We start from the raw sequence: 13,695 nt of genomic DNA, 5'->3' as shown, positions 1-13,695 counted from the left end.
GAAATCTAATATAATAGGTGAACTTTAATAAAATATTAGCAATTTAACATCGGCTATTTCCCTGGATGTTGCATTGTTGAAAACTTTTGCAGTAAACAGTGAAAGCAGAAAGCTGCGATGGACTTGCTGCACATTAGCGATTCCATTAAAGCCCCCTCCACTCCGCTCCTCTTCATATAAGAGCTGCACCCTCTGAGCTACAAGAAAAGGCTTTTAAGAGAAGGCCCACAATTAGCAGACAAAATGCAAACCTACACACAAGTTGAGGGAGGAGGTGGGGTGGAGTTTATTTGTAATGAAAACAGGCAGCTGTTTTTATTTTCCCCTTCCAGCGCCTGAAGAAAACTCGGAATGAGTCATCTGCTGTAAATTGTCAGAATCACTTTGCCTATCATGAGCCCTTCACTTTGGTTGCCTCATTTGGTTAAGAAAGCCAAAAAAGCAAATGAGTGAAAGCAGGGGAAGAATAGCAGCGCTGCCCTTTGCTGTCTGGGGAACAATAGTGAAGATAGGGTGTAATGAAAAGTGTAATCATCAGCCGCGTTGGCGAGCTGGTGTAATTTTGTTTCGGCCTCTCAAGGAAACTAATTGGCGTCGCCGTTTATTTGGCAGGCAGCTCCCAGTAATGGGTTTGACCTTCCTCCGTTAAATAGAGCCAGAACATGATTTGGGCGGATTAGTGCCAGAAAGAGACGTAACATTAAAGGATCTCTCTCTCTGCGTACCAAAGTCCACGAGTTTTATCCCTCCGTGCGTCGTCAGCAGGATGTTGTTGCCTTTCACGTCCCTGTGGATGGTTTTGTTGATGTGCAGGTGCTGCAGGCCCTGTGAATACAAGAGGTTAACTTTTTCTTGTTGTTCTTTTTGTTAAACACCTGTTGGTGTAATTACCCCATTTAGACTATTTTCCAATTTCCCTTCCCCCTCTTGCAAGCTAAAACCAACAGTCACCTTCAGAGCTTCATGCAAAATATAGGCAATAATGGCTTCCTCCATCCTCTCTCCTCTTTTCAGCATGCCTTTGGCCAAATCTGTCACAGAGCCGCCATTGCAGAGCTGAAAGGGATAAAAAGAAAATCTACAGTCGAGAGGACAAAACTCAACATGACTCAGCACGAATAGCTCAGCTTACACAACATTTTAAACCTACATGCGGAATATTTTACACAGAGAAGCAGCGAAGGAAGAAATCAGAAGATTTCACAGAGAGAAAAAGTAATTGTGTCAGTCTATGGAGGCTTATCTTCCAGAGTGAGCTTAGTGGGGGTGAATGTGCACAGTTTAATCTGAGCTTTAAACATGCAAACTGTCCTCAAATACACACTGTAAAATATACTTAAAGCAGAACTCTATATTAGTGATGAAAAATTGTAGGTAGAGCTCGATAAAGTTAAATTCAATTGGAAAAACAGAATCTAAGTGACCATAATGTAACTAATGCAAACATACAAAAAACTAAAATATTACATAATGCCTGTAAAAATACAGAAATGTCAAGTATTTTATTGAATATATCAAATATTCCAGAACTGCACAGCATTTTGGGAGAGGTGGTGGAATCAACTAACTCACTCGCTCTTTGGTTGCCTAGCAACTCACCCACTCTTTGGTTACCTAGCAACAACTTGCTGAGTAACTGCAGCAGCAGCAGCAGTTCAATGTCCCGCTGTCGTGTTTCATAACTGCTTAAAAATAAAAAACAGGGGCGATGTGTAGCACTTGAATTCCACCTTTATGGGACAAAAAAGAAGCTAAATTTGTGGTTTTTAATTGACCGTAAGCCATAATCATCAAAATTAGCACAGTTAATGCTTAAAATACATCCAACTTTATGTAATGATTTATATGTCTGACTTTTAAACATAAATGCGCAGTAACTATTTACTTTACTTGAGTAACGTTTTTGGAAAAATTGCACTTTTTACTGCATTATGCTTTTTACTTATACTTGAGTAATATTACTATGAACTGTTGCTACTCTTACTTGAGTGAAATTTTCAACCAAAACTGTGAGAGACACAGACACACACCTACAGACCTCTTGTTTATGTTGTTCTGATGTTACTTTATATTTTCTGATCTTTAGAAATTCATAAGAAACAGTAAAATCTGCATATTGTCACTGGAAGAACATTACCCTGTTCTGATATAAACATTACAGTAAGCATAATTTTTATATATTGCAATATAAAAATTATTTGAAAGAGTTTCTTCTGCCTGAATATGTTATTTTCTATTTATTTTTCTTTTAAATGCCAGAAATGGCACATAACTTCATATTTTGTCTGTTTGATGACATCATTTCAGGAAATTAAATCAGATTTTCTGATCTGTTCCTCAGTACATGAGCTGCCTTTCAACCAAATACTTTTTTACTCTTGAGTAATTTCTTGGAAAGCTACTTTTTTCTTTTACTAGAGTAAAAAGATGTTGAGTTAGTGCTACTTCTATTTGAGTAAAATGTTTGGCTAGTCTTATCCACCTCTGTTTTTAAATAATATTCTTATTTGTTGAGGTGCATCTGTCTCAACAGCATTTTTATACTGCAGCAGAATATTCCAGACAACAATTAGGCACCCTTATTGTGTTTGTCTGTGTTTTCTTTTTCTATACTGCAACACTATATGGACTCTGCTGTCAATAGATATCTCTCTCTTGGAAAATTACAGAAAATTACCCTGTAGGTTGCCTTGGCAACAATAATAACCCCTAATTTGGGCCTGTCTTCAGGAGATGCCAAAGGTATAAGAGAAATAAAAACACGGAGGATGTCAGTCACCGTGCTGAGAGCTGAAAGTGTTGATTTTATGCTTCAATGCTTCTTGTACACAAAAATATTCACTAAGTGTGGCTTAAGAAACACTCTTCACGGAAAAATCAATCGTCTCTTCTGTCAATTTGGAAAATATGTCAGTTTTAATGTCTATTTTTACCCATTACTGCACATTTACACATTTAAATGAATTTTATTCCAGTAGTGTTACTTTATGCATTGACACTAATTATCCATGCATTCATTTTCTGTCTGAGTTGGAGCGACAATCTTAACGACTCTCAAACCTTCCCGTCTTCAGTCACACTGCAAAAACACAAAGTGTTTTTTTGTTTGTGTAATTTCTAGTGCACATATCTTAGTACACTTGAAATAAGGCAAAACTTTCTTAGAAAAAAATGTTTCATCCTTATATAGAAGCTTGTTTTAAGTCAATAATTTTAAAATATTAATAAAAAATGTACCGGTTCCACTCGGAGATTGTTCCACTTATAACAAGACATTTTTCCATGTTAGAAATGAAATAATTTGCCAGTGGAACTAGTACTTTTTTATTGATTTTTAAGAATTATTGACTTAAAACAAGCTTCTATGTCTTTCTGAAAAGTTACTTCTAAGTTACTTTTGTCTTCAAGTGTACCAAGATATTTGCACAAGAAGCTGTACAAAAATCCTTGGGAAGATTTTCTTTTTTGCAGATTTTTCTTGCTACCAAAGGTGGCTCTACTCAAGTTATTTTTGAAAAATGTGACATAAAAGCAAAATACTCTTTTCATAGTAGTTTTGTCTCTATTTAGCTGCATTTTGTGAGAATTTTAGTCATTTTAGTCATCAGTTTTTGTGCTTTTCTTTCTTGTTAACCAGAACTTCCAGGCTTACTTTGTGAAATTAACTTCAAACAGAAACTTTAAGCCCAAACTCTCAGAAGTTCAGCCGCTTTCTAAAGTTAAATTTCCATTTATTTGCTGCTGCTGAGAGTTTCCGGCCTCGACTGAGAGCTGGAGTGAGTTTTTATCGCTCTGTGTAACGTCTGTTTTCTATCCATCTGTCAATCCGACTCTCCATCGGCGGCCCAGAGGGCCTTGCAGGATGGATGATTTGCACGGGCAGCTTGATCACTTCAGCTATCGGGCAATCCGCAGTCCAGCAGCGAATACCGCTGAGAGCTTTCACACAATTAGCCACACCTTACATCACATGACGTGTAGCAGGGTTTGATGTTGACAATATTATAGACCTGAAGATTGTCAACATTTATTTATTTATTCTTTGAATTTATTTTGTTTAGTTAAGAAGTTGCAGACATTTATTGGTGTTTTAAATACTGGTGTCAAAAATACTTTATTGATCCCAGAAGGAAATTAAATGTTGTTGTCAAAGAGTTATTGTAGAAAGTGTTCAGAGTTATTTGCTGATTTTGTAATGTAGATCTGTGTATCATCTGCATAGTTATGATCTTAATACTTCTTATAACCTGTGCTAGTTGCTGTTGATTAGGAAAAACAGCTTCTTCTTTACATAAACATAATAAAGCACCAATAAATGCATGTCAATAACGACATGCAGAGCATTTCTCTTAATTCTTCGTGTTTAGTTTTAAAATTAGTTTATCATTAATTTGAAAGGATAATTTTCCACCCACATCTTCCTTTAGTTTTCACTGAGCTTTTAGTTTCAAAGAACACCGTGAATATTAAGTGGACCAGTCTCCATTTCAAACCCGGTCAGGTGCTTGTTTAGTCATGGAAATGAAGGCCGTCCATCAAAGACGAGCGGACGAAGTGGATGAAACAAATCTAAAGATGAAACAAATTTAGTGCTTGTTTGATGTCTGCTTCCCAGTTATAATAAATTCAGATTGTGTGGGGGGCGGTTTCTTTATTTTTTGTCTTTAATTTATCATAAATGACTGTAAGAAATGTGTTTGGAAAGCTGTATGTTGGATCACGTCCAGAGGAAAACAGCCCCATTGTTCCAGGAGTCTCGTCATTGTCACAGGTATCTACTTCCTGACAGTGTTTACTATAAAGTCTGAATGGGGATTAAACTTTTAACCCTCATTGTTAATTAACGTCCACAGAAGCAGAGAGGATGAGACGCTTACAGCTGATCTCATGCAGAATCATACCTGTTTCCTGTTTCTTTTTGTTTTGCTCATGTATTATTAACAAAGGATCGATAATTATAGCAGCATCTTCAAGTTTCTTTTGTGGCTTCCATCCACACATCCACGCAAACATTCAATGTGTATCAGCGTTTTGTTTTAACAATATCACAGATGTGAAGTTTGTCCAAATTTGCATATTTATTCTTTGAATTTATTTTGTTTAGTCAATAACTTGTTTCTCCAGACATTTATTAATATTAAGTTCTGTTACGCTGCTCTTGATAGTTGTTGGTTACCATAGCAACCAGAAACCGACAGCTCCGCCCCCTTTTTTCTGTTGCCGTCTGTAATTATGGTATATGTTAGGATTAGCTCTGTGTTTTCTTTACAAGTGTTATATTTTAACATATATTTTAGACAAATTCAACAACAGATATTTATAGTGTTGTTGACTTTTCCGGTAAAAAGATTTTCCAAAGTTGTCAAAATGGTTGAGAAATATATTGTATATAATATCGGTAAATATCGGTTATCACCCATAATAGCAATATTGTTATCGAATATCGGTATTGGCCCAAAGTTTCATAATGGTGCATTCCTAATTTTATGGTAAGTTGAAAAGCAATTTTTTTATAGTAACTGAATTGTAGATTGTAGATTGTAGCAAATTTCATTTTTGAGATTGAAAAGAATTTTTTTTTTTTTTTAATTTGGTGACACAATAGAAGAAAAAAAGTGAACAATATAAAGTACAATAGGGAGACTTGGGGAAGAAATGAAGCGGTCTTTAAATTCTTGCCTTTTTTGACCCTATTAAATTCATCCTTTGATGCAACATTGGCCTCGCAAACGAAAAGCAAACCCAAATCAGCGTCTCACTTTCAATCACAGAACAAAAGTCACTCCTTCTTGCATCTCTTGGAAGTATTTCTAACCTCATTAAGCTTCCGCACATGAAAGATTGCTCATTTCTGCACACATCTGCAATCATAAAGGAAGCGCTCCACAGAGTCAAAGCCAAAAGCTCCCAGACCTCAATGAAGCGGCTAACAAAGAAGAGGATGCGGTTCGTATGAATTCAGCTCATAATGAGCGGTCTGCCACTAAAGGCTCCTCTCAGCGCTGCAAGAGGACCAAAATTACAGTTTGAAAAGGAGGAGCAGTAACCATGGTGAGTGACCACCTCTCTTCATGCTTTCCTGTTATTTACCCCCTGAAATCCATGTGCAGCTACTTCACAGCACACACCCCTCGATACACAACACCAACACACACACTCAGTGAACCGTCAGGCAGCGACTTCAACCTCAGCACTCGCTGCCAGATTTAAACGTCTCACAAGAGAAATATGAAGAAAAGGAGTAAATAAAACAGACAGATGGATGGATGGATGGATGGATGGATGGATGGATGGATGGATGGATGGATGGATGGATGGATGGATGGATGGATAGACAATTAATGGATGGACGGACGGATGGATGGACAGATGGAACCATTGTAGCAGAAGTTGATATTTAGTCTTCCTTACTTCCAAGTTGGCCGCTCCGATCAGCCACCTTGTACATGATTGGTGGCTCAGCCAATCAGGTACAAGGAAAATGAATGCTGCTCTCTGATTGGCTGCTTTGCAAATGGTAACCAATGTGTGTCAAATAGCATTGAAGCTTTCCAAGCTTCATTTTCTTTGAAATATTTTAGATAAGCTCTACAAAAATAAATCAAGCTTTGTTTTTATTTTGTTTTTGTTTGTTTGTTTTTTCAAAAATATATGCCGCCCCGCAGTCCATATTACCCTGGATGTCAGGCCATATTCCTCATATCTAAAACCACCACTTCCTTTAAGCAAACCTCAACTGATTAGGTGACAACTACCCTACAAATAAAATAATAATTTCTGGTTTAGGATTTAATTTTTGTCTTTCCAGCATGTATTTGTTTTTAGAGTGAAGGAACTTGAAGGACCTCTACAAAGGTCTGGAGGAAGAACGGCGATGAAAAGGCAACGAAACACAAGATGGAAAGGTGAAAACCATCTGCTGGGCTTGCATAACACCACTGTTGTCAGAGCAGAACCCTCTGGGATAGGATTACAAAAATATGGAAACTCTACATCACAACCACTACAGTTCACAGAGCACGGTGGTTTACTTCTTTCTCACACCGGATCTGAGGAAAATATTGATCCGCAGAATTTGATGCTTGTATTAACGTTTTTCAGATTAGGGCGCAACAGATTTACTCACATTTTAAAGCAAAGAGTTTGAAAAATCTGCATGAAGATCACAAAATAGAGCTCAGTTCCTGCTGCTTTCGACTTATTTTCAATTTCCAGAAACCACCTGATTTTTATCTAATCCCAAACCCTTGGAGATTAAACAGGCCCACAGCATCACAGATCCTCCACTGTACTCAACAGTTTATAGTTTGTTTTACACAAAACCAAGCTAAAGACTCTCGTCTTACCTCCCAGTTAACCAGATATCACTTAAAGAGCCTCCAATGGTTGCTATGGATACCACCAAGATGTCTGTTGCTGTCCTCCAACAGTAAGCACCCCTGATAGTCTGGTAGACTCAATTTGATTTGGGTTCAAAATTGCAACATTTGTTACATTTTCAGCTTTCACACTGCACTGCGTCAAACAAACCAAACCCTTTGAAAAACCTGTTTTCCTCTTCTCCTATGGTGGCGCTGCACCAAGAACTACAGAAGGAAACAACACAAAAACCTCTGAAGAAAACACTCAGTACCTCTGAGTACAACTTACTGTTTCACAAAATATAAACAAAAATGGAGTAGGGTCAGATTTTAGCAGTTTTAGGATTTCTATTTTGTTTTGGTAAAAGGCCACGACCCAAACCTCACAATCACGTTTTCTCATCTGAGTTCGACCTCAGTCCATTACACGTTTGGCTAGAACCTGACATTTAAGACACAACAGGAGGCAGGGGTTTTTTACTAGTCTGCTCTCTTTGACCAAAACAATCCTGTGGCATCCCACCAATCCTGAACAACAGCAGGTGCAGGAGCACAAAGCCAATTGGACGTTTCAGCCTGAGCTGTAGTAAGGTAATCTGCAGACATCCCTGCTGAATAGAAATCCCTGCTCTGCTGCTCACAGCAAACCTCCTCCCACATAATGTGAGCTGGCATGGGACCAGATCCCCCAGGTAGCCTGTAAGTAAACTCCTGGGATGCCAATGGTGGCTAAATCTCTTACATAATCCCCGTTCATTATGAGGCACCGATGGAGCACGACGTACAATACAGGTCTGGTGATAAGTTGATTAATCAATAAAATACATTTTTGGTTTCTGAAAATGTAATTTTTGGAAAATCTGGATTTTTTTTCACCATTGCACTTTGTGGGTTTTCATATTTCAGAAGTGACGTTAGCGCTCCAAGAGCCGCCATCTTGTTTCATCAGCATGTTTTACCACTGTTGCATTTTGAACTCTTCGATGGAGAATTAGCACCAAGATTCCACTTGGGTTTTTCAACTACAAGAATAAAGTTGTAGTATTAGGAGGATAAAGTATCAACTCTCACACAAAAAATAAAAAATAAAACAAGGAATGTTGAGCATCTTGTGAAGACGAGTAAATCCTTCATCTTTTATTATCTAAGCATCAAATTATTATCAATATCAGAATTTTGTGTAATCTGAGAAAAATAAAGAACCACACTACCAGGGCTAAGCTCTTTTCTCGTTAAAACAACTTTTTTTTGTAATTTTGAGAAGTTTTTCTGGTAAAATTGCATCTTTATTCTGCTAATATTATGACCACATTCTCAAATTAAGCAAAAATTCTTGCAGCCTGGACCTAATACTCCATTGTACAACTCACAGAAGAGATGATTGAATAAAAGCCACTTTTTGAAAATATTTTCTGTCATTAGTAATTTCTGTTTTAGAAAAGAAAGAAAGGAAAAATTGCATCTGGTATGGAAAAAATAAGAGATTTTAATTTTAAGCCACAACGCCCAGACCTGATGCCATCAGACAATCATGTCCCGTCGCCCCACCTTATCAAACCATTTTGTTGTCCTTACCTCCAGTACAAGCCACAACTGATCGCCACATTTCAGATCCTTCTTGTAAAACATCCCATAAAACTTGACGACGTTTGGATGGTCGGACAGAGCTTTGAGGATGTTGTATTCTGCCTCAATCTCCTCATCTATATCCTGCAAAACACAGATTCCTCATAATTGCGGAACAGACACATTTTTACAACACATCTCAAATCCTTAAAATCATCACAAAGCAAACAATTATCAACTTTCCGATGCAAATTTTTAAAGCTATCATTGTCATGAAGCGGTGTGGTGTTGGTGGTGAGGCAGACGCAGCGGACCCAGGTCAGATGAAAATGATGATTTTTAATTATAAATAAGTCCAGAAACACGGCAGCTCGCACAGAGACACACCGACGACGAACAGACTAGACATTGACGAGGACCCGACGAGGAACAAGGAACACAGGTGGAGTTAAATACACGGGAGGGTAATCACAGAACGAGACACACCTGGGAACAATCAAGGGGAGGACAGGACAACGAAGAGACTCAAGGACACAAAAAACTCTAAATGAACACAGAAAACACAGATCCTGACAGTACCCCCCCCTCAAGGGCGGCTACCAGACGCCCAAAAAAAAAAAACCACAACAAGGGTGGGCGGAGGGGCGCCGGATGGGGGGCCAGAGTCCAGAAAAACAAAAAAAAATAAACAACCCACCATTGTGGGCGGAAACACAGGAAGGGCCAAGAGTCCAAAAACAAACAAAAAACTACCCACAGGGTGGGCGGAGGCAAAGGAGGCGGGAACCACGGAGGTGGTCTGGCGGTCGTCCGCGGCGGCGGGAACCACGGAGGCGGTCCGGCGGTCGTCCGCGGCGCTGGAGGCGGGAACCACGGAGGCGGTCCGGCGGCCGTCCGCGGCGCTGGAGGCGGGAACCACGGAGGCGGTCCGGCGGCCGTCCGCGGCGCTGGAGGCGGGAACCACGGAGGCGGTCCGGCGGCCGTCCGCGGCGCTGGAGGCGGGAACCACGGAGGCGGTCCGGCGGCCGTCCGCGGCGCTGGAGGCGGGAACCACGGAGGCGGTCCGGCGGCCGTCCGCGGCGCTGGAGGCGGGAACCACGGAGACGGGAACCCCGGAGGCGGGAACCACGGAGACGGGAACCCCGGAGGCGGGAACCACGGAGGCAGTCCGGCGGCCGTCCGCGGCGCTGGAGGCGGGAACCACGGAGGCGGTCCGGCGGCCGTCCGCGGCGCTGGAGGCGGGAACGACGGAGGCGGTCCGGCGGCCGTCCGCGGCGCTGGAGGCGGGAACCACGGAGGCGGTCCGGCGGCCGTCCGCGGCGCTGGAGGCGGGAACCACGGAGGCCGTCCGGCGGCCGTCCGCGGCGCTGGAGGTGGCGATGAGTCCCGGGGGCCGCCCACAGACGGCGACGACGAGCCCCCCGAGGCAGGGTCTCTGGTGGAGCACAGGGGGTCTCGGTCGGAACGCTGGGGGTCTCGGTCTCGGGAGGAACGCAGGAGGTCAGGGTCTCAGGAGGAACGCAGGGGGTCTCGGTCTCGGGTGGAACGCAGGGAGTCTCGGTCTCGGGTGGAACGCAGGGAGTCTCGGTCTCGGGTGGAACGCAGGGAGTCTCGGTCTCGGGTGGAACGCAGGGAGTCTCGGTCTCGGGTGGAACGCAGGGAGTCTCGGTCTCGGGTGGAACGCAGGGAGTCTCGGTCTCGGGTGGAACGCAGGGAGTCTCGGTCTCGGGTGGAACGCTGGAGGTCAGGGTGTCAGGAGGAACGCAGAGGGTCTCGGAAGTCGGGGTCTCGGAGGGAACGTAGAGGGTCTCGGGAGTCGGGGTCTCGGAAGGAACGTAGAGGGTCTCGGGAGTCGGGGTCTCGGAAGGAACACAGGGAGTCTCTGGAGGAACACAGGGAGTCTGAGTCGGAGCGCTGGGGGTCTGGGTCTCGGAAGGAACACTGGGAGTCTCGGAAGGAACGCCGGCTGGAACGCCGGCTGACTCGGCCTCGGGTGCGCCGGAGCGAAGCCTTGGAACCGGCCGCGTAGGCGAGCCGCAGCGAAGCCTTGGAACCGGCCGCGGAGGCGAGCCGCAGCGAAGCCTTGGAACCGGCCGCGGGGGCGAGCCGCAGCGAAGCCTTGGAACCGGCCGCGGGGGCGAGCCGCAGCGAAGCCTTGGAACCGGCCGCGGGGGCGAGCCGCAGCGAAGCCTTGGAACCGGCCGCGGGGGCGAGCCGCAGCGAAGCCTTGGAACCGGCCGCGGGGGCGAGCCGCAGCGAAGCCTTGGAACCGGCCGCGGGGGCGAGCCGCAGCGAAGCCTTGGAACCGGCCGCGGGGGCGAGCCGCAGCGAAGCCTTGGAACCGGCTGCGGGGGTGACAGCTCCGGAAGGCGACGAGGGGCCGCGTCCACCGGCGGCTCACGTCGCTGTCTCCGGGCTGACCGTGGAGGTGGCGGCTCCGGAAAGCGACGAGGGGCCGGGTCTGCCGGCGGCTCACGTCGCTGTCTCCGGGCTGACCGTGGAGGTGGTGGCTCCGGAAAGCGACGAGGGACCGGGTCTGCCGGCGGCTCACGTCGCTGTCTCCGGGCAGACAGCGGAGGTGGCGGCTCCGGAAAGCGACGAGGGGCCAGCTCCACCGGCGGCTCAGGTCGCTGGCTTCCCGGACGGAGGTATCGACGGGGGCCGTATCCGGGGGGTGCCAACACCAGCCTTGTCCCCCGGAATAGCTCCCGCTGCAGGTCGGCGAGGGCTTCAGCTAGCTCCGTCTCCTCCCTGCTTGATCTCTGCCTCCCTCCGCTCTGCCTTTTTGGAGGGAACCTCACTCCAGCTGGGTCCATTTTTTAGCAGCCTCACCGTTCGGTATGGTCGGGTCCTTCTGTCATGAAGCGGTGTGGTGTTGGTGGTGAGGCAGACGCAGCGGACCCAGGTCAGATGAAAATGATGATTTTTAATTATAAATAAGTCCAGAAACACGGCAGCTCGCACAGAGACACACCGACGACGAACAGACTAGACATTGACGAGGACCCGACGAGGAACAAGGAACACAGGTGGAGTTAAATACACGGGAGGGTAATCACAGAACGAGACACACCTGGGAACAATCAAGGGGAGGACAGGACAACGAAGAGACTCAAGGACACAAAAAACTCTAAATGAACACAGAAAACACAGATCCTGACAATCATCAGGAAAGTGTATTTATACCTTATTTTGGGGATGGATTAAGGCTAAAAAATCTAAATGGGCCAGTATTTCTCTCAACTTTTATGAATATCTAATGTGTAATTTTAACACCAAACCTAGGTTACCTATATTTGAGGTATACGTATCGATCCAATACAGAAAAACAACGCTGAACTGACTTAAAACATTTCTTTTTTTTAAACACAAACAAAAATTTACTGAATTACAAATTTAATTGATAACTCTGCACCAGTGCAGCACAATTAAATACACCAATAGCTACATAAGTTTGATCAAACATGTAAAAATGTTGTTTGTTTAATTTGTGCAGTCAGAGCAATTAGGAGTACAACAGCCAATGTAAAATAAATAATAAAGAAACTGAAACTGACAAAAACCATAGATTGACTATAAACCTGTTTCCAAATAGTTCAGAAAGTGCAATTAGGAATCTTATATATAATGTAAAATAAATAATAAAGCATGACGTCGCTCAGAGTATAAAGCATAGAATTAAACTGAACAGATCCACCTTTACGGATCATTGTCACAATACACAACCTAAAACATTTTTTTATTGATTAAAATAAATATTAGTTCCTCTGGTTGATTCTTACTTATTAAAATGCTATAATGTTATAATGTTATAAGTGAAATAATCTGCCAGTACTATACTTTTTCCATCAATATCAACAAACTCCTATATGCTATATTTACGCTAAATGTTACTTGTAAGTTAGTTTTGTCTTATTTCGAGTGTAATAAGATATTTTCACTAGAAACTAAACCAAAAATACTTGGTAGAAATTAATGTTTTTACTTCCTTTAGTCTTCCAGCACATACTGATTCTGGGCGCAATTTGGAGGTGTGTGTGCTTCTCTGTATTCCAGTTTTTAAGAATACAATGGTGTTTTTTTTGTAAGATTGAAAAGCTAAGTCTACTCCACCAGCTGACAAGAAATGTATTTGGCTTATGGAAAAAAGAGCTATTAGGACATAAAGGTATTGCAGTAAACTTCCAAACTTACGACTCACATGAATGGGATCCAGTATCTTCACAGCTGCTTTGCTTCCATCCTTTTTGTTCAGAACCTTGTAGACTTTCCCGTACGTTCCTTTCCCGATTGTCTCAATGATTTCCCAGGTGTCGGTGGGATCCGGAAAGTTGTCGAAGACAATCGATTTTCCTGATTGTGGAAACATTTTCAGGAGAGATCTCCTGCACAACACAAAGCAAAACAAAAACCAACACAGATGAAGTTCTACTCTGGCAGAAGATGGAAGGGAATTCAGCGCAGATATCAAGAAAGAGTTTCAAGTTAAAACCAAAGTACACATGGGAAAAAAAAGTATTTCAACCAATATTGTAAATCTAATAAATGGTCATATCATAAATCAAACCATAAGTCATTGAAAGCCATCCGAACAAACCATCAAGCAAAATAACTTCATCAATTTTAGAATAAATGTTATTAAATGGGCAGTCTATGTATTTTCAGGACACATTGTACCATTTCATTGTATCCTTCAATTGTTATAAAAATGCTGCATATATAAATCATAACTTAAACAAATTTGACTTTGCATCATAAACTGCGTTTT

At 42.9% G+C, this 13,695-nt stretch overlaps 1 protein-coding gene across 1 annotated transcript in view; it reads right to left on the bottom strand.

Moving 5' to 3' along the window:
• The window catches only part of myo3a (myosin IIIA), a 72,938-nt gene that overhangs the window by 47,912 nt on the left and 11,331 nt on the right, over positions 1-13,695 (bottom strand). The window contains exons 2-5 of the mRNA XM_032552227.1: positions 13,129-13,312; positions 8,937-9,071; positions 952-1,056; positions 726-825 (exon numbers count right to left, since the gene is read on the bottom strand). Coding sequence (XP_032408118.1) covers positions 726-825; positions 952-1,056; positions 8,937-9,071; positions 13,129-13,296 — 508 coding nt within the window. The 5' untranslated portion in view covers positions 13,297-13,312. The remainder of the gene's footprint in view (positions 1-725; positions 826-951; positions 1,057-8,936; positions 9,072-13,128; positions 13,313-13,695) is intronic.

Source organism: Xiphophorus hellerii, chromosome 21 (assembly GCF_003331165.1).
Source record: "Xiphophorus hellerii strain 12219 chromosome 21, Xiphophorus_hellerii-4.1, whole genome shotgun sequence".
NCBI classification, from domain to species: domain Eukaryota; kingdom Metazoa; phylum Chordata; class Actinopteri; order Cyprinodontiformes; family Poeciliidae; genus Xiphophorus; species Xiphophorus hellerii.
The sequence above is the reverse complement of the archived record's forward strand: the minus strand, read 5'-3'. Positions and strand labels throughout refer to the sequence as shown.